At 41.1% G+C, this 23,697-nt stretch overlaps 3 protein-coding genes across 4 annotated transcripts; all 3 read left to right on the top strand.

The window, feature by feature from the left end:
* Positions 1-604: 604 nt before the first annotated feature.
* Positions 605-7,622, top strand: nptxrb (neuronal pentraxin receptor b). Its single transcript, XM_034299430.2, has 5 exons — positions 605-1,518; positions 2,616-2,853; positions 3,894-4,135; positions 5,160-5,339; positions 6,320-7,622. The coding sequence occupies exons 1-5, from the start codon at positions 826-828 to the stop codon at positions 6,551-6,553; spliced, it is 1,587 nt and encodes a 528-aa protein (XP_034155321.2). The 5' UTR covers positions 605-825; the 3' UTR covers positions 6,554-7,622.
* A 3,228-nt stretch (positions 7,623-10,850) lies between these two features.
* On the top strand, positions 10,851-13,569 carry dnal4b (dynein, axonemal, light chain 4b). 2 transcript variants are annotated; one of them, XM_026947739.3, is made up of 5 exons: positions 10,851-10,938; positions 11,485-11,562; positions 12,664-12,746; positions 13,043-13,126; positions 13,308-13,569. In XM_026947739.3, the coding sequence occupies exons 3-5, from the start codon at positions 12,675-12,677 to the stop codon at positions 13,470-13,472; spliced, it is 321 nt and encodes a 106-aa protein (XP_026803540.1). In that variant the 5' UTR covers positions 10,851-10,938; positions 11,485-11,562; positions 12,664-12,674; the 3' UTR covers positions 13,473-13,569. The 2 variants fall into 2 exon arrangements, with proteins under 2 accessions (XP_026803540.1, XP_026803541.1); XM_026947740.3 differs by lacking the exon at positions 11,485-11,562 and having other exon boundaries at positions 10,855-10,938.
* Positions 13,570-15,401: 1,832 nt separating this feature from the next.
* Positions 15,402-23,653, top strand: fam20cl (family with sequence similarity 20 member C, like). Its single transcript, XM_034299434.2, has 10 exons — positions 15,402-15,760; positions 16,531-16,703; positions 17,803-17,881; positions 18,603-18,695; positions 18,807-18,922; positions 19,506-19,686; positions 20,037-20,146; positions 20,292-20,373; positions 20,499-20,558; positions 21,468-23,653. The coding sequence occupies exons 1-10, from the start codon at positions 15,402-15,404 to the stop codon at positions 21,712-21,714; spliced, it is 1,500 nt and encodes a 499-aa protein (XP_034155325.2). The 3' UTR covers positions 21,715-23,653.
* The last annotated feature ends 44 nt before the right edge of the window (positions 23,654-23,697 follow it).

Raw genomic sequence — 23,697 nt, 5'->3', positions numbered from 1 at the left:
GGACAAATGTTTCTCATCATCATCATCATCTTCATCATCATTTCCGTGATGCTGTTCCTGATAGCAACAGTTGGGGATCAGACGAGACTTCTTTATCCCTAGCCACGGATTCCAACTCCTCCTGGGGCATCGCCAGATGTTCTCAAGCCAGCTGTGAGATATAATCTGCAGGAGAACAACAAAACCTAAAACGCTTTTCACCCTTTTATAGGCTACTATTTCATTTGGCTTGAAAAGGAAGTGGTTGTTTTTGATAATATTTCAATTTTTCAAGCATTTTTAGCCATCACCTCTGGTGCCTTATGGAAGTTTGAATGTTTATCCTTCACCTGGAGGTGGAGAGTTAAGGAAAACACCAGTAGAGACACTGAGGTGCTCAGTGTCACCCAGTCACATCATTTCTGGTCATGCCCAAAAAAAAAAAAAAAAAAAAAAAAAAAGGATGCTGATGTTTACCTGTAGGTGCCATTTCCCGCCTTCCTTCCAGCATCCCTCTCCGCGTGACCATGGCAACCAGTGCGCGGGTGCTTAGCAACGCGTAGGAGATGAAGAGGAGGAGGAGGAGCAGGAGGACAAGGAGTGTAGATGAGAGACGAGGCGCGCAGGCCAGGACAGGAGAGATCGCTTCATCAAGGAATCTTTAAAAAAATATATGTATATATCCACAATCTACAATCCACAATCCAGCGCGTAATAAGCAACTGGATTTCTTTTTTTTTTTTTTTTTTTGGGGTGGGTGTGTTGAAAATCTGAAAGCGGTTTGAGAGATTGTGGAGGTTTTGCTCGACATTGCAGGGGCCTGCGTCACGAGGAAAAATTGCTGAGATGAAATTTGTGGCGGTTGTGGCAGGGGCTGGAGCTCTCGCCTTTCTCGGCGCGCTGGTGTGCATCGTGGCGAGCGTGTACTCGCGCGCGCCGGCCGCCGCCCTGCAGCCTCCCGCGGCCGCCAACGGCACCGCGTCCCCGGTTCCCCCGGGCTCTCTGGGCGCGCTGTACGGTGCCGACACGAGCGAGAGGGAACCTTTGGCTGGCGCAGGAACGGGCCGCGAAACGCCGCTGCTGGGCGAGCTGAGCGCCGGATCCAGCCCTCAGCGCTTCACCTTCAGCCGCCTCCTGTGCTCGCCTGTACCGCCCGGGGAATGCGCGATGAAGCGCCGGAGACGCGACAAAGAGGAGGAAGAGGAACAGCAGGCTGAATACGACGATGAAGACTGGAGCGCCCTGAGCGCGACCGCCGACGAGCTCCGGCGCACCGTGGCGCTGCAGAGCGAGCAGATCGCCGCCGACCGCAAGACCATCGACGAGCTTACCGGCAAACTCGCCGAGTGCGAGAGCGCGCTGCTGGATGAGCGCAGCGTGGTGGAGCGCGGAGCCGCCGCATCATGGCCCGCACGACGCCGCCTCATGGCCGGGGATGGCGTGCGGGAATCCGCCGCTGCGCAGCTGCACACCGCCCGGGCTGTCGAGGAGCTCGAGAGAGCCATCCTCCAGCTCAAAGACCGCATCGAGAAGCTAGAGGTGAGAGACCTATAACCACAACCCTATAATATTCTATATTATAACTATAATCATAATCATAATACTGTTAGGCCTACAGATCCCATATTTCCACACATTTCTATAGAATTCTAATCTCATACTGCTCCCACATTCTGTATTACACTATAGCCATATAGGGTTTTTTAATCTTTCCAACAAAACTGGCTCCAGGAGAATTTTCTCAGACACACTGAAGATCCATTCCAATACACTTCATTCATTCATTCTATAGTGTACAGTTGTGAAAGAGTGATTAATGATGAATAATCCCACTATTATTATCAGGGTGTCACCCAGAAGAGGACCGGTTTCTTCCTCATGTCTTCTCAGGGAGTTTTTCCTTGCCACTGTCGCCTAAACCCATATCCGGATTCCTGTATGTCCGTCATTAAAAGGGCTATATAAATAAAATTGAATCGAATGGGATTTATGGGATCTCAGAACCTCTGTGTTAATACGAAACCCCAAGGATTCCTTAATTTCTTGACTAGGATCTGGGAAATATAGTTCAGTTTATAAGAAATTTGACTCTGCAAAACTTGAACTTGATATAAAATTAGTGCATATTATATTTCTCTCTCTCTCTCTCTCTCTCAGTTTGCTGTCCCCTGTGCTCTATAAAAGTCCTTGGTGGGGAAAAACACATGCATAAATTATAAGCAAGTGTGTGTATGTGTGTGTGTGAGAGAGAGAGAGAGAGAGAGAGAGAGAGAGAGACAGAGCTGTCACCTTATCTACACTTAGGATTGTTATGTTCACCAGCCAAGCCAAATTGATATTGATTCATTTCCTAGCTTTCACTTATTGTATGATCCATTAGTCATGGCCAGGATTAAGTTCCGGTTTTTAAAGTGGACTTGATCCAATTTTTAAATTCAGATGAATTGAATTTCTCGCCTTCGTCATTTACCGTCCAGTTGAAATGCAGAAAACCTGTCCGTGACTAACGGACCGTATAATCAGGAAAAGGCAGAAATTGTTGAAGCTGTGCTGGCTGTACATATTATTGCAGTCAAAACACTTCCACCCATCTCTCTCTCTTTCTCTCTCTCTCTCTCTCTCTGTTTGCCCCTCAGCTGGAGATGGTGCCCGCGTTGCTGAACCACTCGGAGGTGGCAGCAGGCTCCACGGGCATGCGCTTGGCACTGGGCCAGCCTGGTGGGCGGGTAGAGGATGTAGGCGGAGAGCTGGTGCAGAAGGTAAAGCAGTTGGAAGAGGAGAGGAAGAACCTACGCAAGGAGACACAGAACCACCACCAGCACATCGACCAGGGCATCAACACTCTTCAGGAGCGCATCTCAGAGCTGGAGCAAAGTGAGGATTTGCGCTAGGGTTTTACACTCGGGGTGGGGGGTGTGGTCATCATTGTCGCTGTGATATAGTATACAATCAGAATTTTAATACGTTCAAATGGCAGCTCACAGTAATCTCAAAACATGATAAAGAAACAAAGAAATAAATGAAAAGACTAGGCATAACAAATAAATAAAATTTGCCACCGATTGCGTTTTTAAATTTATTAACAGCTGCTTGTGTTTTTCAGCCACTAATAATTACTTTTAACGTTGCGGACTGTTCACGATTCAAATTAATTCCCTTTATCACTTATATTATAGCAGCTACAAATAAACATTATTATCTTATTTTCTCTCTCTTGAAGTTAATAAGACAAAACTGCAGCTTGTCATTATTACTGAGAAACCAGAATGTGTAAACATCTCTATCCTGAAGACTTTCACATCACACCACCACAAAACTCTTACAAAACACTGACACTGAAGACTCCTTCCGTAAATGTTATGTAAACAGCTCTTTACCGAAAACATCAAATCAAAATGTTATACGTTTTTCTTTGTTAAATAACAATAAAATTTTAATTTGTTTCTTGTTAGACTTAAATTACGTGACGCCGCCACAATTCAACTTGCTGTGAATGAGCTGTTACTATGGAAACAATAACATTAGATTGAGCGCTATTTACTATTTACAGCGCTATTTACAGAACTACTGTCAGAGCTGCTGAAAAACTAATCAACCCCTTCTGACCAATCAGATTCGAGAATTCAATAGCGCTGTGGCATAATATCCAAAATCCATAATGTCATTTGGTGATGATGTGAGATTTACGTATATGTATATTATGTTTTTGCGAAAAAAATGAGACTTGTTTACGCAAAATGATTAACAAAACCCTAAGTATTGTACAAAATCGTGAATTCCATTCCCTCTGTATTCTAATGCAGCGTGGAGTTGATCAGAAGTACACTGTACTTGCTGAGGTACATCATTTGGAACTCCTTCTGCACTCCTGACTACTGACTCAGTCGTAACATCGCTCATATTCTTCCTCCCAGGTTTTACAGGTCAGAGTTACCCACAGGGCTACAAGCTCTCCTTCCCCATGCGGACCAACTACATGTACGGCTTGGTGAGACGGAACATTCCGGAGATGTACGCCTTCACGGCTTGCGTGTGGTTGAAGGCGACCGAAAGCGGGATTGGGACACCGTTCTCATACGCCGTAGACAAGCAGCCCAACGAGCTTGTCCTCCTGCAAGGCGTCCACAATCCAGCCGAGCTGCTTATTAATGCTAAGGTGGGACACGTGAAAAGACATGGCTTCACGTTCAGTTAAATAAGTGGTTAAAGGAATATGAACTATATGGAGTTAAGGCAACTTGTTGTTTAATACCATCTAGACTTAGTAGTGCTGGACATTCAAACTCAACTGGAGGATCTGGATAGTTGACCAAGAATGCTAAAATTGAGCATAGAACAAATGAAAATTAGAATGGTTAAAGTCGTTGTTATTTCAGCTGCTCTCGTTAGGGGTTGCCACAGCGGATCATTGGACTGCAGATTTGATTTGGCACAGTTTTTATGCCGGATGCCCTTCCTGATGCAACCCACCCCATTTTTATCCAGGCTTGGGACTAGCACTGGGAGTGCACTATCTTGTGCAACCCCAGTGGCTGGGGTCGGTTCCCTGGACGAGAGATTCGAACCCCGGGCTGCATCGTTGAGATCGCCGAAGCCTAACCACTAGTCCTCCAGGGACCAGAACGGTTAAAGTAATAGTCTACAAAAAAGTGCTAATACTAACATGGCTAGCAAAGGAAGAAGAGTAGCACTGAGCATGGCATCACTTTTGAAGAGGAAAATTACAATGATAAAGAGATTTGGTTGGACCAAATTGTTATTGCTAATGTGGTTATGAATGAGGGTGGCATCGTGGTGCAGCAGGTAGTGTTGCTGCTTGACAGCTCCAGACTACTTGGTTCAATCCTGAGCTCTGGTTACTGTCTCCCTTGATGTCTGTGTCAGTTTCCTCCCCAAAACATGGCAGTAGCTGGATTGTTGACACTAAATTGCCCCTAGGTGTGAATGTGTTTGTCACTGGTGTCCCATCCAGAATGCATTCCCACCAGTGTTCAAGGAATAGGTTACCAGGAAACATGCTAGTAAAGGGACCTAAACCATACTACATACTAAAGAAGAAGGCCAGGTCTTAATCCTAAATGTCAACCATATCCACTCCCAACCTTAAACTGAAACTGTCCTTAACTTTATTGCTTGAAACTTCTTATAATGTTATACCATTACATCCCCCTCCACTATAGGTGGCACAGTTGCCCCTGACGTTCCCTCCTGGCACTTGGCAGCACGTGTGTGTGAGCTGGACTCTACGTGATGGCGTCTGGAAGGCCTATCAGGGTGGCAAGCTGAAGGGGCGAGGTGAAGGACTGTCAGCATGGCATCCAATCAGGGCAGATGGTGTGCTGGTTCTGGGACAAGAACAGGTGAGTTGGACTGTGAGGTAGAAGGGGTCATGGACTATGTGTGGTGGTCTGGGAAAACCCACTGGATGTGGCTATGGTCGAAAAAGATTTTTGTTTTTCTGCCAATAAAATGCTAGTACTGCTACTTTGAGAAAATACATTTGGTGAAATATAATTCAACAAAATGACATATAAGGTTTTTAGGATACTTTCTAATCTTGCCTTGCCTAGCGCATTAAAAGTCAGTCTTCCTGTAGATGTTGAAAACCTCGCTAGCTAACTGATATTTCCTCACACAGTAAATTGTGATAATATTGTGTTGTAGCTATGTGATACAGTGAACCAGACATAAACCTAATCAATTCAGTTTGTAATCAGCTTGTAATCGGCTACTGCGAAATGCGTCGTCATCAAAACAAAGAAGAGCACTTACGCACTCTCTACAGACGACAAGTCTGAAACAGTTGAAAAGACGTGAATAGCAATAAATTTGGTGAACAGAACAGAAGTGAGTGAACGAATCAATGATTTCAGTACTTTCTCGCTGAATAGAGATCAGTGGTGTGAAGAGAAGACGACGAGGCTCGTGCATGACTTTTACCTCAGGTGATGCGAGACTAAGGGATGTGGCTGATGCTGATAATAAGAGTGAGATCTAATTTCCTGTTATGAACAATAATTCTTAACAATCTGGCTGTAATTGTTTTTTCCAGAAGTAGATCAGGCTATAAATGTAGAGGAAGCTGGGTCATCTTTCAGTGGAATTGGAATGAAATCTTTAAACGCGTCTGTCTCCTGTTTCACTTATGGAAGTAAATAGACGTTAAAAACGTCTTGTTTGTACACATTTTGCTTCATTTCCAGTAACACATCAATGACAATTTTCAGTTTCACAACTGATGAAAAAAAAAAGCATTTCTTGGAACTGGAGATGAAATTAGGTAGGAAGTCGTCTGTAATATTTCAGTAAATGTGTGTGACGCAGCTCTCCTGTGTTTCAGGACACGCCGGGAGGACAGTTTGACGCCTCCCAGGCTCTGGTGGGTGAGCTGTCTCTGTTTAACCTGTGGGACCGCGTGCTGTCGCCGGGTGAGATCGGCACCGTGGCAGCCTGTGGCGAGCCTGTGCTGCCGGGGAACGTGGTGTCATGGACGGATCGAGACGTAGATGTTTTCGGAGGAGCCACCAAGGAGCCTGTAGACCCCTGCTCCAGTGATGGTGGACCCCAGAAATAAGGGATTTTGGTTTCTGAAATGTCGGAGTGTGTTTATTAGGAATGGTCACTGTGGTACTCCATTCATAATCGCATTAATATTCTCTCTGCTCCATGTCAGCACGTGTGTGTGTGTGTGTGTGTGTGTGTGGATTTGCAGAGCCAATGACTGGAACTGCTAAGTGCTTTTAAAAGCCACTGTGTATCTTCCTGTGTGTGTAATCTTCTTCCAGCGAATGTGACCTTCATGTCCCTCTGATCCATTTTCACACATTTCTCTGTAAGATCAATATTTTCCTTCCTCTCTATGCTGACTGTGTTTCTTTGACAGTGTAACTGTGATTGTAGCGGCCTTTACTTCAAATTCACTGCACTCTTACTAAAGCAAACGTCTGACTTTGAAGTTATTATTTCGCAAACATGACCTCGCGTCTTTTTTTTTTTCAGTTGTTTCACGTTTATCAAACTTTTTTTTTAATCTTGTTGCATCTTCTTCTAATCATTTTTACACACCAGAGTTCTTCAATAAAAAAAAAATCAGTTTGATTTTGACTTTCTATTGCTATTCTATTTCCCTGTATAATTTACTCAAATATTTGTATGAATAATTAATATCACTTTATATTCTTATTTATATGATTAATTCTAGATATGTCTGAATTTGAATTTCTTATTGGTTCCCCCCCCCCCAAAATATTAGTGCTGTTTTTTAAAATTCACTTTATAGTATTATTATTATTATTATTATTATTATTATTATTATTCTCCAGTTTACAAAGCCTGGATCGATGTGAAAGTTTTTAATTCGCATTATATCTGCATATTTATTATTCAAACCAGATTTTAATATATGGAGCGTCTAATCTAATTTCCTAAACTGATATTTATTTATCCCGGAAGGAGGAAGAGCAGGAGGAAGCACTTGCTTGGGTTGACACACCCACTTTACTTTTGCCTCTTTGGCTGTTAGTCAATGGCAATTTGCTGTGATGTCACTGTAGCGCTTATCCGTACACTGTTTGCACCGCAATGGATTTTTGATTATCTTGTGAACTATGTGGATGATGATATAAAAACTGATGGAAAATGTTCGGCATTGTAGTGAATTTATTGATTCATAATGCTGTCTATATGAGTGTGTGTATGTGTGTGTGTGAGATAGAGTTTATGTGAGGCGGATAATCTGGTATATGATGGGCTTTGTGCTTAAACAAGAGGATTATACAGATTAAAATGCCCATGCTAACTTCCTCACAGCATGCAAAAGTGTGGGCGTGTATCATGCTGAAATTCAATTTCTATAAATTCGAAAATCTGAAACTGAACTTCACGCTTGAAGTACGAATGAACCACTGAAATGCTATATTAATATTCTATGCATATAGTCAATTTCTCAATTTGGCAGCAGTAATAGTTCCTTTTTATGTGGATTTGACTTCAAAGTTGATGCAAAAGTCATATAGCACAACTGGCTGATATATATGTGTGTGTGTGTGTGTGTATACATATATACATACACACACACACACACACACACACACACACATATAGTATATATAATGTATATATAATTATATCATTGTATTTTGTGGAAAAATCCATTTACAGACAAGTCTTAACCTCGTGGTAGTGGCAACCCAGTTTGGGACTAAAATCTAATCTAATCTAATCTAATCTAATCTAATAGTAGATTTTGAAACTTTACAACCCCAGGAATTTGAATGCCATCATCTTTGGGTTTTTCTTTTGCCTTCCTCACCATCCTCCTCACTCTATATTCATTACCCGAGATCAACAACCATCTGACCATCTGTCTCTTTCTTATAAGCTCTTTGATTTTGGTGATGGACAACCAAAAGTTTTTACATGTCTGGAATATCAGGTTAGAGTCCTGATGGACTGCAGAGCTACAGAAACCTCTTCACACCAAGCACAATCCTGTCATTTATTTCCGGATATCCGTAATCCAAATCCAAGAGCCATACACATGCCTTGACTGCAATGACGGACAATGATGGTATACTTTGAATCATGAGCTGTTCCTTTCTTTCATCATACTTTTGTCTTCCCATCCTTCTGGTACAAGTTAATCTTGGTTTCATCAGTCCAAAGAATCTTATTCCAGAACATGGGAGGCTTTTTTAGTCTTCTGGCAAAGTCTAATCTGGCTTTCCTGTTCTTGAATGTTACCTGTGGTTTGCACCTTGTTGTAAACCCTCTGTATTTACATTCATGAAAGCGTCTCTTGATTATAGATTTTGACAATGATACACTTACCTTCTCCAGAGTATTCTTGACTTCTGTTGATGTTGTGAAGGGGTTTTTCTTCACCAAGGAAAGGATTCTGAGATCATCCACTTTAGTTGTCTTCCGTGGTCTTCCAGGCCTTTTGGTGCTGCTGAGCTCGCCAGTGCATTTTTTAAGAATGTACCAAATTGTTGATTTTGCAATTCTTAAAGTTTTTTCTATCTCTCTGATATCTCTGTGTTTTTTCATCCTAATCATGGCCTCCTTCACTTGCATTGAGATCTCCTTAGACTTCATATTGGTAGCTCCAGTCGAACAGCTGCCAAATTCCAACTCAATACCTGATATCAACTCCAGACCTTTTATCTGCTTCATTTGTCTTGAAGTAACGAGGGAATGGACCACACCTGGTCAATTAACTTCCTGTCAGTCAATTGTCCAAATACCACTGAGCCCCTGAAAATGGCGGTACTTTGCTGAAAATGGCTTTAATTCCTAAATGGTAAATGCCATATTTTTGTGGAACCTCTTAAAATAAAGATGAAAGGCTACACTTCGATTACATCTTGATTGATTTATTTCAAATCCATTTTGGTGGTGTATAAAGGCAAAATCACAAAAACTGTCATTGTCCAAAAACTTCCGGACCTAACTGTATATATATATTATAACCTATATAGATATTATTCATTCAGCATTCGTAGTATTGCTAGCTTGGCCACTGCAATATAAACTAGAAGCAGAAGCTATTATTAAAAATGAACAAATATAACTAGTGAGATGTATAATGGTAATTTATGATAATTGTTAATATAATATCAGCGCATACTACTACTAATAAGAATCGCATTTCACATTTCTTCTTTTCATCTTCCTCCTCATTTCTTTTCTCCCTTCTGGAGCTGCTGAATTATAGATGTGTATTAATCACCTCGGTTAGGACCCCTGCTCAGACTCCCTACGGTCACATCTGTCTTTCTGTCTGTCTCTCTCTTTCTCTCATTCCCTCTATCATGATCAAGTGATAAAATGATAGATAACCTCACTACACACACACACACACACACACACACCATTCCACTTTTTTTAACCAGTCTTTGTTATTTATCCAAATAAGGAAAATCCACAATAATCCTTAAAAACTGAAATCAAATCATTGTCTCAGAGATGTGTGTAAGAGAGAGAGAGAGAGAGCAAGAGAGAGAGCTCAAGTGTATTATCAAATGAAAGCCTCCTATATCCTTTATTTTACTATTTAACTATTATTTAGAGCTAAATTCTCTCTCTCTCTCTCTTTCTCTCTCTCTCTCTCTCTATCTCTCTCTCACACACACACACACACACACACACCACATCTGGGAGTGCTCTCAGGTCAAGCATGTATTTGGGGCAGCAGTGGAATCTTCTGCAGCAGCCAGATGTTTAAGCGGATAGAATTTAGGCCAGACAAAGCAGAGAGAAAGAAGGGAAGCCCGTGCCACCTGTTGTTGATGATGCTGAAATGTGCTCATGTTCTCGATAATAACAAGTCACATATGGCCAAAAGTTTGTGGACACCTGATCATCACACTCATACGTCCTGGTTGAACGTCCCATTCCTGATTTAGTCCTGTGTTTGCTGTTATAATAAGCTCCACTCTTCTGGGAAGGCTTTCCACTAGATTTTGGAGCGTGGCTGTGGGGATTTGTGATCATTCAGCTACAGGAACGTTAGTGAGATCAGGCGCTGGTGTTGGTGAGGAGGTTTGGTGTTCAGTCGGTGTTCCAGTTCATCCCAAAGGTGTTCAGTGGGGTTGAGTTGAGGTCAGGGCACTCGAGTTCTTCCACTGTAACCTTTGCCAATAATAATAATAATAATAATAATAATAATAATAATAATAATTATTATTATTATTATTATTATTAGTAGTAGTAGTAGTAGTAGTAGTAGTAGTATTGTTGTTGTTATAATAATAATAATAATAATAATTATTGGCAAATAATTAGGACTACTATAGTACTACTATAGTATTATTGAGCTGCTTCTTGACCATGTACGAGACTTCACGGTGGGCAGAACCTTTCCAGTTCTCGCGAGATTTCCGGTTGCTAGGATCACGATGTCTCCTTAGCAACCTACCTGGGATGTAGCTTTAGACACCATTTCTCTCCGTTAAACATGTAAGGAATAAGTTTTGCTACTCCTGTAGCTCATTATATCTTACATAGAATAGCAATGTAATATGAATTTTACATGTGTACCTGTTTATATTTAGTTATATTTATATTTCTTAAACCTAAGACTGATGTGAGAACCGAAGCTGAAATTAGCAATTAATCATTAGCTTAGCTTTGCTCAATGTTTTAGGTTTTGAATATGGTTCCTAGTTTAGAGCAGGTTTTTAGTTAGGTTATTATTATTATTTAAAAAAAATATTTAACTAAAATTAGCAAAGTAGATAGCTCTGAAAGGTTTAAATCCAGCTGTTCTTGATATGAGGTGAATAAATTTATAGTATAATAACAGTAAAACTCTTCTATAATGTTTTCAGGACTAAACAGGATGATTGTATTAAACACCCAAAAAACAGGAAGTGACGCTTCCTCACTACTCACTTATTTAGTTACAAACACTGACAGTTGTTTTTTTTTTTTTTGGAATTGGTTGTGATTATCAGTGGCTGCGACTAGACTAAATTTGTCCCAATCACTTCATTTCCATTATAGATTCCTAAAATCTTTGATCAGTAACTGCTTTATCCTGGGGGTGGAACCGGAGCCTGTCCCAGAAACACGAGGCGTGAGGTGGGAATACACCTCAATCCGTCGCAGATCACCCCACACACCCCACACACACACACACATTCACATCCAGAGGCGACGTAGTATCCAAGTATCCACAGTCCACCTCCTGGCATGTTTCTGGGAGGTGGGAGGAAACCGGAGAACCCGGAGGAAACCCACGAAACAGACGCTGACCTGAGATCAGTTACACGCCACACTGGCTACATTTACATGCACATCAAATTCCGATTGAGGTCTGCGTTCTGGTTGGATACGACGTTTTTACATGCGTATAGGCATCGGAATATTCCTGTATACACGGAGAACCCATTCCTATTCCTATTCCTAAATACTAAGCAGTCCTTTCGGACTGAGCATACACAGAGATCTCCTTTTGGTGGATTTTCCGAATAAAGGTGTTTACATGCAACAAATTTCCGATTATTCCAGGGGTGGGAATCGGAATTTCAGGAATCGGAATATTGTTGTATTCGGATTGCGGTGTTCACATGACTTATTAGAATTTCCGATTAATATCGGAATTCCGATTAATATCGGAATGTCGTATTATGTGGTAATTCCGATTAATATCGGAATGTCGTAAAAAACAAAAAAACAAAAAAACAGAAAATGTATCAACCGTTCTAATTATATCAGCATTCCTACTCTTATTTCCTACTCTTATTCGTATTAAAATACCTTTTTTTCCCTTATTTTCTTTTCTACACAGCCATTGCAGCCTCGTTGACCGTCTGGCGGATATCAAACAACGATCCGACTTGAGCGTGATAAGATTCCGAATCCCTCCTCAAAAGGCTTTATCATATCATAGAGGTGGCAAAAAAAGTGATCAAATACGATATCTTCAAGCTGAACGACACGTCACTTTGCTAGGAGTGTATCGTATCCGACATTTTGCTATCGGTTCAGATATTTGCGTGCGGGAAATTTTAGAGTGGGGAAAAAATAGAGTTTGGAAATGAGACAAACATTTCATGTGTAAAAAAAGATACTGAAGCCAGATGGTAAGGACGAAGCGTATCATGGTGTTATTACATCACAAGATCAGTGTCATGTGATCAGATTGTCTAGATGTATTTAACTTTCTGTGCGTTTGTGCAGAACTAAGTGCTATGGCAGAAACGGCGGAGAGCAAGAAGGAGGAGGCAGATTACAAGCGGCTGCACAGTTTCCCTCTGATTAGGGTAAGAAACTCCTGAGCTTTCGTTCTTCCTTTCTTTCTCGTTGGTTATTTTCATTTCATCCACAACAATGTTGGCCCAGTTAACACGTCCCGCTGATTAGGACACACCCCAACAAACGTAGGAGTAATGTGTCTGAGTCGTTGATATCCGAGTGTGATTTCGTGTACGGGGAATGGTGTGAAGATAACACTCTCATCTCCTTTTTTTTTTTTTTTTTTTTTTTTTTAGAAACTCGTTCTCTTGGCAGTTCACAGTCTTTCAGGTGTCTCATTCTGTGTGTGTGTTTTTTCTCGCAGCACACAGACATGCCGGAGGAAATGAAGTTGGAGACGATGGAGCTGTGTGTTACAGCGTGTGAGAAGTTTGCAGCCAACAACGAGGTGTGTGTGTGTGTGTGTGTGTGACTTGACACACAGTCGAATGCAGTGATTAGTAATGACACACTCGCTGGCCTTAGATACATTACAGCATAGGACCAGCAGCGAGGTCATAAAGGATTGTCCGTCCGCATTTGTGTAACGCGCCGTCCTCTTTTCTTTGTGTGTGTGTGTGTGCGTTAAGAGTGCAGCCAGGATGATAAAGGAGTCGATGGACAAGAAGTTTGGCAGCTCGTGGCACGTGGTGATCGGCGAGGGCTTCGGTTTCGAGATCACGCACGAGGTGAAGAACCTCCTGTACATGTTCTTTGGGGGAAGTCTGGCTGTGTGCGTGTGGAAGTGCTCCTAACGCTCACGTTCTCTTCCTGAAGCACAAACCAACCACTGCTGGAGACAAATCACAAAATCCCTCCATCCCTGATCCCTTCACACACACACACACACACACACACACACACACACACACCAAAAAAAAAAAAAAAACCTCAGCGATGAAGTTTATCTAGGGAAATGTGACATTTCACGTTTTTCTCTTTGTTCGACGACTCTCACTTTCTGTGTACTGCCAGACCATCTGGGTGTTTGGTGCTGTTTCTGTTTCTCTCTCTCTCTCTCTCTCTCTCTCATATTCTACACCTCCTCTCCAACTGTCCCTCTCAGCCTGTCCTTCTTTGATACCTGATGTTCAGGAAATGTATTTTTATAATAATAATTTAAAAAAAAATCTATTTTTCTAGACTTAGGCTGTGAATATTACATGTATATAGTTTATAAAATGTAATTGTCAACTTTTGCACAATTTGTGAATTTGTTTCGAATTTTATTGTGGAATAAAAAAACATTCCCGATACATTTGCTTGCGTGGTGGAATACTGGCATGCCTCAAAAAAAACAACAAAAAAAAAAAAACAAAACTGTGTTCAAATCACGTTCGATCTCAATGAAATGTGTCTGTATCTCTATGCATCCTGCCATCTTCTGTAGTTTCGCAAGTATGTGTGTGTGTGTGTGTGTGTGTGTGTGAGAGAGTGTGTTTTAGGATCCCAGTGATCCCAGAGCAGCTCATAGAGCTGGCTTCCTGCCTAAACCACACCCAAACAGTACAGGCAACTCAAATAGGGGAGGAACCGTGGATAAATTTAGTGTCAGGTGGCACAGTGTGTGCAAGATCCCCAGTCTGGAGCTCTGGAGCGATAGACAAAAATCTTGAAAAGGTGTATTTGTTCATATATCTTCATGTGTGTGTTTGTGAAACAGGTAGCCAGGGTGCTGTGACCTGACCGCGTGCGCTTCTCCTGATAAACAGACGCTCGGAATCAGTTTGCTACGTTCCCTTGCGCAATGATGTCGATAAAATTGCTTTCCAAACTCAGCAGTACAAAGACACACAAACACAAAGGCACATGAAGAACAGCCAAGGGCCAGAGAGAGAGAGAGAGAGAGAGAGAGAGAGAGAGAAACAATGTGTGTGTGTGTGTGTGTTCATGTTCTTTATCCATCCTATCCAGTGTGTATGGATCAATACCATACAACTATATATGGTCAACTATTTCAACTATTTCCAAAGTACAAGCATTTTTTCCCCTTTTTTTTCATCACCCACTCTTTACACACATAGTTCAAATAAATGTAATATAGCGACATTACAGCTGTTTACATTTCTCAGGTTTTGTGTGTCTATGTGTGTTTCCTTGGGCCCTTTTTAAATGGTTTGTCCCATGCCTTGGCAATATACCATAAAACATCCTACCTGTGACCGCCAATCATACCTTTCAACTTCCAGACCAAATAGGAGCCCGGTGTGAAAACCTGAACCGTGGTATCCAGGATCCCTTATCAGTTAAAAAAAAAAAAAAAAAAAAGTTACATATTAGTAGGTATTATACATTATAAACATATTAATAAATAAAAAATATTAAAATCCTGCATCCTGGTGGCTCAGGGGCCGTAAGTGAATACTTATTCCACTTATAGCTCGATTATCAAAGTTGTACTATGCATGGAACCCTGTCTCTAATACACACTCGTGTGACAAAAGGGGCAAGTAAACACACTCAGGTCAGTTCAGATCGTCCCAACCTGGCAGTGCTCCTGTTCCCTGAGAGAGAAAGGAGGAGAGGTGGGAGCAAACAGATGAATAAAGCAACACGAGATACCAAAATTCACTCTCTTGTTCCTGAGGAGCCACAAAAACAGGTAAGAACATACGGGAGATCTTTAAAACTTTATTGTCCAAATATATTAAAAAAGTAACAGGATTCTGTCTGTCTCTGTCAGTATGAGAGTGTGTCGGTGCCGCCGCTTGAAGGGTGTGTGTGCCTTGATGTTGTGTGTGATGCTGGCTCTGCACATGCTGGTAATTCTACTGGTTCTGTCGACGTTCACCTCAACCTGTGAGCCCATTCAGAGGCCTCAAACTCAACCTCATAACCTCACCTCTGCCAACCTCACACACTCTTGCTCTACCAGCACGACTAAGCCTGTGAGACAAAAGCGTGTACGAGAAGCTGATCTTGCCAAGCTGGAGGCTTTGTTCTCCCACGCGCTGTATACCCTGCATGCTCCATCCAGTCCTGATGACGACACTCTTCTGCGAATCCGAACCCAGGAGACCGAGGAGCACAACGCACAGCAGTGGTGAGGCACACTCCTACAAGGTCATGTTAGATGTCAGAGCTGGGAATTTCCTCTTAATGTCCCTTCCCAGAGCAATAATAAGCTGTATAGTTTTGGAATGAACAGTTCATAAAGGTGCCAACAACTACAATGATAAACGCAAATGCAAATTAAATCCATCTGTCACTAAAGGGGAAAGGACCGGGTACGTGAAAGACGCGCATTTGCTTCTGGTAGAGGTTAAGGCATCAGAATACTTCATGCAGTTCAAATTGTTATGACGTACTGGCTTCCATGAACAATAAGACGTAACTTCAGAGCAAACGGATGTGTTTTTTGTGGAGGCCAGTACTATACCGCAGCTTGTATATGTCAGCTTGTAAGCTAACAAAAATAGTTTTGCCTTTCCACAACCCTTGCAAGATATCGTCTCTGCCTTAATTATGCCAAGACCTTGACTTTCACATTGTGCTGACTATCTAGGTGACTTTGTCGTGTGAATTCATGTGAGCCAATAGAAAACAAGTGGGCGTGACTGTCTTGTATTGGGTTGGTTAAAAAACAAATGGAAGAGCTGGTTATTATTAAGTATCAGTTTCTCTTTTTTTTTTTTTTTGTCTTACTGTTCTGTTGCTTGTGCACATCTGAAAAACATTAGCCATCTTGTCCACTCACATAGGCTAGGGTTTTTGTGGTAAAATTTTCTTGGGACCAATGTTGGCACACATTTGCATATGATGCCTTGGCCAATCTCAGTCCATTTTTTAATATTTCTAATTCCTCCCATTCAGGTTAAGTAACAGCAAAGAGGGCTATGATCCTGTCCAGTGGAACAGCAGTACAGAGACCCACCCTCCCTGGCTTCGGTTTCACCTCGGCATCTCCCGTTGGCAGCTGTATCAGCACCGAGACACCAACCAACCTCTTCTGGAACAGCTGTCAACCCATCGCATCATCAGTGCAGGTAAGTGATCCCAATCCTGACCTCTGATCCTAGACCTAGGGTTAAGGGTTAGGGGTTAGGGGTTAGGGTTAGAGGTTAGGGTTACAAACTGATCCTAATCCTGACCTCCGATCCTAAACCTAGGGTTAGGGGTTAGGGTTACAAACTGATCCTAATCCTGACCTCTGATCCTAAACCTAGGGTTAGGGGTTAGGGTTACAAACTGATCCTAATCCTGACCTCTGATCCTAAACCTAGGGTTAGGGGTTAGGGTTACAAACTGATCCTAATTCTGACCTCTGATCCTAAACCTAGGGTTAGGGGTTAGGGTTACAAACTGATCCTAATCCTGACCTCTGATCCTAAACCTAGGGTTAGGGGTTAGGGTTACAAACTGATCCTAATTCTGACCTCTGATCCTAAACCTAGGGTTAGGGGTTAGGGTTACAAACTGATCCTAATCCTGACCTCCGATCCTAAACCTAGGGTTAGGGTTAGAGGTTAGGAGTTAAGGTTGGGGTTAGAGTTACAAACTGATCCTAATCCTGACCTCTGATCCTAAACCTAGGGTTAGGGTTAGGGGTTAGGGTTACAAACTGATCCTAATCCTGACCTCTGATCCTAAACCTAGGGTTAGGGTTAGGGGTTAGGGTTACAAACTGATCCTAATCCTGACCTCTGATCCTAAACCTAGGGTTAGGGTTAGGGGTTAGGGTTACAAACTGATCCTAATCCTGACCTCTGATCCTAAACCTAGGGTTAGGGTTTAGGGTTAGGGTTAGAGGTTAGGGGTTAAGGTTGGAGTTAGGGTTACAAACTGACCTCTGATCCTAAACCTAATCTTACATCAGGAAGATTGAGAGAGAAAGAGAGAGAGAGAGAGAGAGAGAGAGAGAGTGAGTGAGAGCAGGGAGACCTCTAGTGTGGAAGATTGGTCTCTACACATTCACCTTTCTATCTTTCAGTGAAATTCTAAGGATAATATTTAACATGTTGCAAGAAAAACGTGTAATCATTGAATCAGGTGACGTTTTCTTTAAGGAGCAACGTATTTAACATTCATTTAAGATTCAGGAATCTCAGGTGACAGCGCTTTTGTAACAGTTTTGCCATGTTTCAGTTCAGAAAACAGGAGGAACGCAGCTGAAGTTGGTGATTACCTTTTCAAACTATGGACAAGCGCTCTTCAAGCCCATGAAGTGAGTCAAGCTGGTGAGCACACTCACCTATTGTCATGTACATTATCTTTAGTATGTACTAATTCACCTTTAAATTTCTCTCTGCCCATGTTGGATAATACATTAAGGGTCATTTGACCTGGTATCAGTCTATTTTTCTAGCATTTCCTCAGCCCTATTTAACTCTTTTTCCTCTTTGTTTTGGAGGTTCCCGTGTTCAGCATTGAATTTATTTGTTATGTCACACTCCACAGTAATGGCTAATGGCTCACATTAAAGTAGACACTCATGGCTTTAGGAATTTGCAGTATTTCACAAGTATTTCTTTTTCTTTACCTAGCCTGCTAGGTTTAAATTTTCTAATTTTATTATGGCAGTTGTATACAGTATTTTACTATCAGAAAAAGCTTTAGTAGTGCTGTCTGTTTTATCTCTGTATCAATGTTATTGTGGATTGTGAGGTGTGAATTGTTTGCCAAGAAGGGGGTTCGCACCCTTCCCCTTTCCCATCTCCCTGCTCACCAGCAGCTAAACACAGAGTTACGATACTCTACATACAGAAACCCAACAGCATCCTGACTAATCTCATAACAGACTTGTGGTGATAAAATAGTTCATTTGTTCATACTGATTGAAAATGCCTGATAAGTCGATTTCCGTTCTACCGGCAGAATGGAACGCCTACGTTACATTCTAGGTTAAACCTCTTTGTGTTATTTAACCCCTTCTGTTTTTGTTACAGGCAAGAGAGGTATGAAGAGACTAATGTGAATCTGTACTATTTCTCGGACTTTGAGAGGCACAATGCTGAAATCGCAGCCTTTCACCTAGACAGGTACGCTCAGAGACACTGCTATTGTCACATTGTGAAAGTTAATATCAAACCACGCTCACTCCGTTGCTTCTTCTTCCCGTCTCTTGTTCCCACTTGTTCTCCCTCTTTAAGGATTCTGGGTTTCCGGCGTGTACCTCCGGTTGTGGGAAGACTTGTTGATGTAATTAAGGAAATTAAAGACATCACCAGTGACCACAAATTGGCCAGGACCTTCTTCAATTCTCCAGGTTTGGTCTACATGCAGAACACACAAAGAAAAACAACAACAACAACAACAACAACATAATTTTGTTAAGCAGCTATTGTTTACTTCCATTTAAGTTAGCAATACTTCTTGAAGACAAATATTTAGTTACCTTGTTGTAGGTACTAGATCAAACATGACAGGGTGTGTTGTTTTAGGAAAATAATAAACACAAAGTAACACAAAGCTCAGTTAGTTACCACCCCAAAATGATTATTTTCCTATAACAGCACACCCTGAAGTGTTTTATTCCTCTTATACCATGAAGGCGTTAATTATTACAGCCAGCACTAATGTCAGAACTGCTGTTATAGAAATCCAAACAAGAAATTTAATAGCACTGTGTTAATAATAATAAATAATATTGTTACAGATGATAGCTGATTTGTGAAAACTGTGAACACACAATGATTTTTCCTTCCTTTGTATATATTGTACCTGCACTTGCTGACTTTCAGAAAATCTATATGATTTGTTGTAAATGTACGCTTTTAATGGCTGTTGTGTCAGATCTTCTGTGCTCCTTATGCCTTGCATCTGTGTGTGTGTGTGTGTGTGTGTGTCAGTGGGAAATTCGTGTTTTTATGGCCAGTGCTCATACTATTGTTCGACGGAGCATGCAGTGTGTGGCCGACCCCGTGCTCTCGAGGGCTCCCTAGCAGCCATGTTGCCTGACCTTTCCCTCTCTCCTCGCCGCTCCTGGAGAAACCCGTGGAGGCGCTCATACAGCCGCAGCAAGCTCGCTCTGTGGGTAAAGTGTGTGTGTGTGTGTGTGTGTGTGTATGAGAGACAATTCTAGTAGCACAGTATGACATATACATGATTATTTGGAGTATGTGTATGTGGCTAGACTGTAGGACCTACAAAGTGTGTATAGAATATAGAAATGATTATTTGAAGCATGTAGGGTGTGTGTATACTAAATGCAGGAATTAGGTTATTATTGTAATGATTTGCCAATGATAACAATTTATAATTAAAGAACAACACATCATCCTTTTTTTATCCACTTATAGTTACGTTTCATGCTGTGCAACATCCATGAAACAGGTTCTTTCATGTTGTCACTGGTCACGTTACTAAGAAATGTGTTACAGGTGGGAGAAAACGCCAGCATACTGCGACGTGGTGAAAAAGACTCCGCCCTATGACCGAGGCACCCGATTGGTCGATCTCATCGATATGACCATTTTGGACTTTCTGCAAAGTAAGGCTCGAATTAAACTAGCCCATTAAAAAGGTCATTATTACTTCCAGATGACTTTTGAATTATTATAAAGTTTCCATTAATTGTAGCTGATTTTTTTTGTCCTTCCAATTTCCGAATTCTCTTCTATGTTATGAAATTGTAGGTAATATGGACAGACACCACTATGAAACGTTTGAAATATTTGGCAACAACACATTCCTTCTACATTTAGATAATGGAAGAGCGTGAGTATTTGGATGCAACGGGATCTTTGGACACATTTTGGGTTATATGGTATGTCAAACTGATATGGTATTCTCTGTACGTGTGTGTGTGTGTGTGTGTATTTGTGTGTGTTTACATGCCATAGGTTTGGTCGTTACTCTAAGGATGAGCCATCAATACTCACTCCTCTCGTGCAGTGCTGCAGGTAAGTCAACAAGTGGACCAAAATACAGCACTGAAAGTTTTTCATATATACAGTTCCTTGCATAAATATTCACCCCCCTGAACCTTTCTACATTTTGTAGTGTTCCAACCTGGAACTGAACATGACTTATTGGGGATTATATCAAATGAATCTACCCAAAATATCCCATAAGACTGAAATGGAGGGGAAAATCAATAGCGTTTCCAAAATGATTTACCAGTAAAAATGATGAAAAATAGTCATCCGTAACCAGAAAAGTGAAACCTCTACATTAGTTCTCGTGCAACCAGTTGCCATCCGAATTCACATAATTAGTTGAATGGAGTCGACCTGTGTGCAGTTAGTGGTATGGAACGCTATCAATCAGAGTTTGGTTATAAAAAATATCCCAAACTTTGAACATTCCATGGAGTACCAATAAATCCATTATTAAAAACTGATTTACATAACCACGACTAATTAGTCATTCGATAGAGAAGCAACCAAGAGGCTGAAGCTGGTCAGTCAACAAACCTAGGCTTGCTAAAAGACCTGCTGGACATACAGCAAACATGTGGGCAAAAATGTTCTTTGCTCTGATGAAATCCAAATTGAACTTTTTGGCCTTGGCACAAAGAGCTACGTTTGCCAGAAACCCAACACCCTGAGAACACCATCCCCAGAGTGACGCTTGGTGGTGGTAGCATCATGTTGATTTCCCCTTGGTGGTTCTTGGTGGATGTGCTCTGCTAGGTGGTATTGGGTGTGTTGCCCATTGTTGTTCTTTCCTTTTTTTAGAATTGCAAACAGTTGTGGTTACAGATGAGTAACTCTACCGTATCTTCAGTACTTCAGTGACCAGTGGAAAAGGGTTATTATTCAGTCATATCATTCATTCCTTGTTTTACCGTCTCACTCTTTCTGGCACAGAATCCGCCGTTCCACGCTGCTTCGCCTGCATCTGCTCTCTTCCCCTCAGTACCGTCTGAGTGATGTCATGCGGGCGTCTCTGTCTCAGGATCCGCTGGCTGCCGTGGCCCCCCTCCTCACCGAGCCTCACCTCTCCGCTTTAGACCGTCGTCTAGTGGCAGTGCTTCAGAGCATCCAGCGCTGCCTCCTTCAGCACCAACACCACCACGATGTCATATACGATGACATCACTGACTACTCCGGCTAGGAAAGTGCTAGTGATGTTCTTTTATAAGTGTTATTGACTGATTTGTTTACTGTAATGACTATTACTGTGCATTGTGTGCTCACTGAATGCTCAAAAATGCACTAAATGCCATTATAGTATTACAAATTACAGTCTGGGTGACTAAAAAAAATGTGACTGTTTTGAAAGCAGATGGTCACTGGAACATTGCATAAGAGCACTTGATCTTCTTAAGTAGTGACACGACATGTTGATTTCTATTATATATTCAATTATATAACAAAGCACAATTAGCACACCTTTTTTTTTGGTATGCTCATACATTCATTCATCATCAGTAACCTGCTCAGGGTCGTGGTGAGATGGGAAATACCAAAAATAAATATTTAAATGACTATAAAGAAAAAAAAAAATTCTCAATTTTTCTCTCTTCTGAGACACATATAGCCAACCTTCGCATCTTTTCAAACTGCTGCGTCACAAAGCAGTGTAACATGCTCGGACGAAAGAGCTATCCGCCCTCTTCCGCATACATGAGCTCACAGATGTTTCTGATTGGCTAGTGGTGCTGTGATTGACAGGAAGGGAGACAGTATGCCCCTCCTACCCAGACAGCACGGCCAATTTTGCTCCCTTTCTCCCGATCTCGAGTACAACTAGGTTATTTAAATACGTAAAAGAAGCCTTGTGATAGCTACTTGGGTAAAAAATTTTAATATGGTGCAGTCATGAAGTAAGCAATTTGGAATTTGATAAGAAGGTGTGCACAAATGAAACATTTCAGAAGTTTGTGTCTTGCATCTATTTAATTGCTATATAATTAATATCATTTATTTGTCATTCAGTGTATTCAGTGTATGTATATAGGTTATGCTTTTTTTTTTCCGTCAGGTTTCGCAGCTTTCCGTTCAGGAGGTTGCTTATGAATTTGAAGAGGTAAATATTTCCCCAAAAAAAAAAACCAACATCTTGCTGCAGTGTCGCAAGAAATGTTGTGAAATTGGGAACAGGCTGTAATTTCTACATCACTAGTGCACTGTGGTGTTAAAGGCAATTACGTGACATGAAGGCACTTCATGAAGAAGGCCACAGACACACTATGTATTCTTTTGGAAATAAAATCAAAACACTTGTCACTAGGGTGGTGCACTCAAGGGTACGTCTTTTGTACCATTACCTGGAAAAAAAGTGATTGGACTGTACCTTTAAATCTCATTTTAAAATAAATAATTGGAGGTTATAGTCCACTCTGTCGGTTTACATTTACATTTAATAAAAGTGTCCTTTTATTCTGACAGTGCATGGAATGATAGGAACTTTATATTTAAAAATAAAAAAAAATCTCTATTTCTAATAAAATGTTTGTAAATATAAAAAAAATATGGTGCACTGGGCTTTAATCATATTCATATGATTATGATTGTTATGCAAGCAATTAGAAACATTATCTACTTCATTCAATAATCTGTCCGTTTTTCTTAATCCATTATAATCCTTACAATACTTTAGAATTTTCTGATATAAAAAAAAGTCATATTAATAGGAATGTACTGTACATAGCTTTATGGTGCTTTAGTCCAAGAAACGCGACCTTTTCCTATTTCTTTTTTAATTTCAGATTTTATCTTTTTCTATTGAACGATAATTTTTTACCATAAAGTCTTTCTTTCCTAAATAAAGAATGCTCAAAAGACTTTTTTTAAGGGACTGACTTCATTTCATATTTAAGTATCCCACTAATTCTGGCTCATTGATATTATTATTAAATAAGGAAGTGTAAGACGTAACTGCTGACCAAACTCAAAAGAACCCTCGTCACTTCCCCAGCTCGTGTATAGACTGTAAACATCCTCAATCAAGCTGTCACTGTCTTTAAAACCCCTGAAAATATCATTTCTAGTTGAAACAACAAACAGAATTTAGCATATGCCGATTTATTTATACGTTATACTGTATAGAAATGTTTGCAGATCATTTGCACATTAAATTTCCCCTTTTTTTTTT

This window comes from Pangasianodon hypophthalmus, chromosome 25, assembly GCF_027358585.1.
Source record: "Pangasianodon hypophthalmus isolate fPanHyp1 chromosome 25, fPanHyp1.pri, whole genome shotgun sequence".
NCBI classification, from domain to species: domain Eukaryota; kingdom Metazoa; phylum Chordata; class Actinopteri; order Siluriformes; family Pangasiidae; genus Pangasianodon; species Pangasianodon hypophthalmus.
The sequence above is the reverse complement of the archived record's forward strand: the minus strand, read 5'-3'. Positions and strand labels throughout refer to the sequence as shown.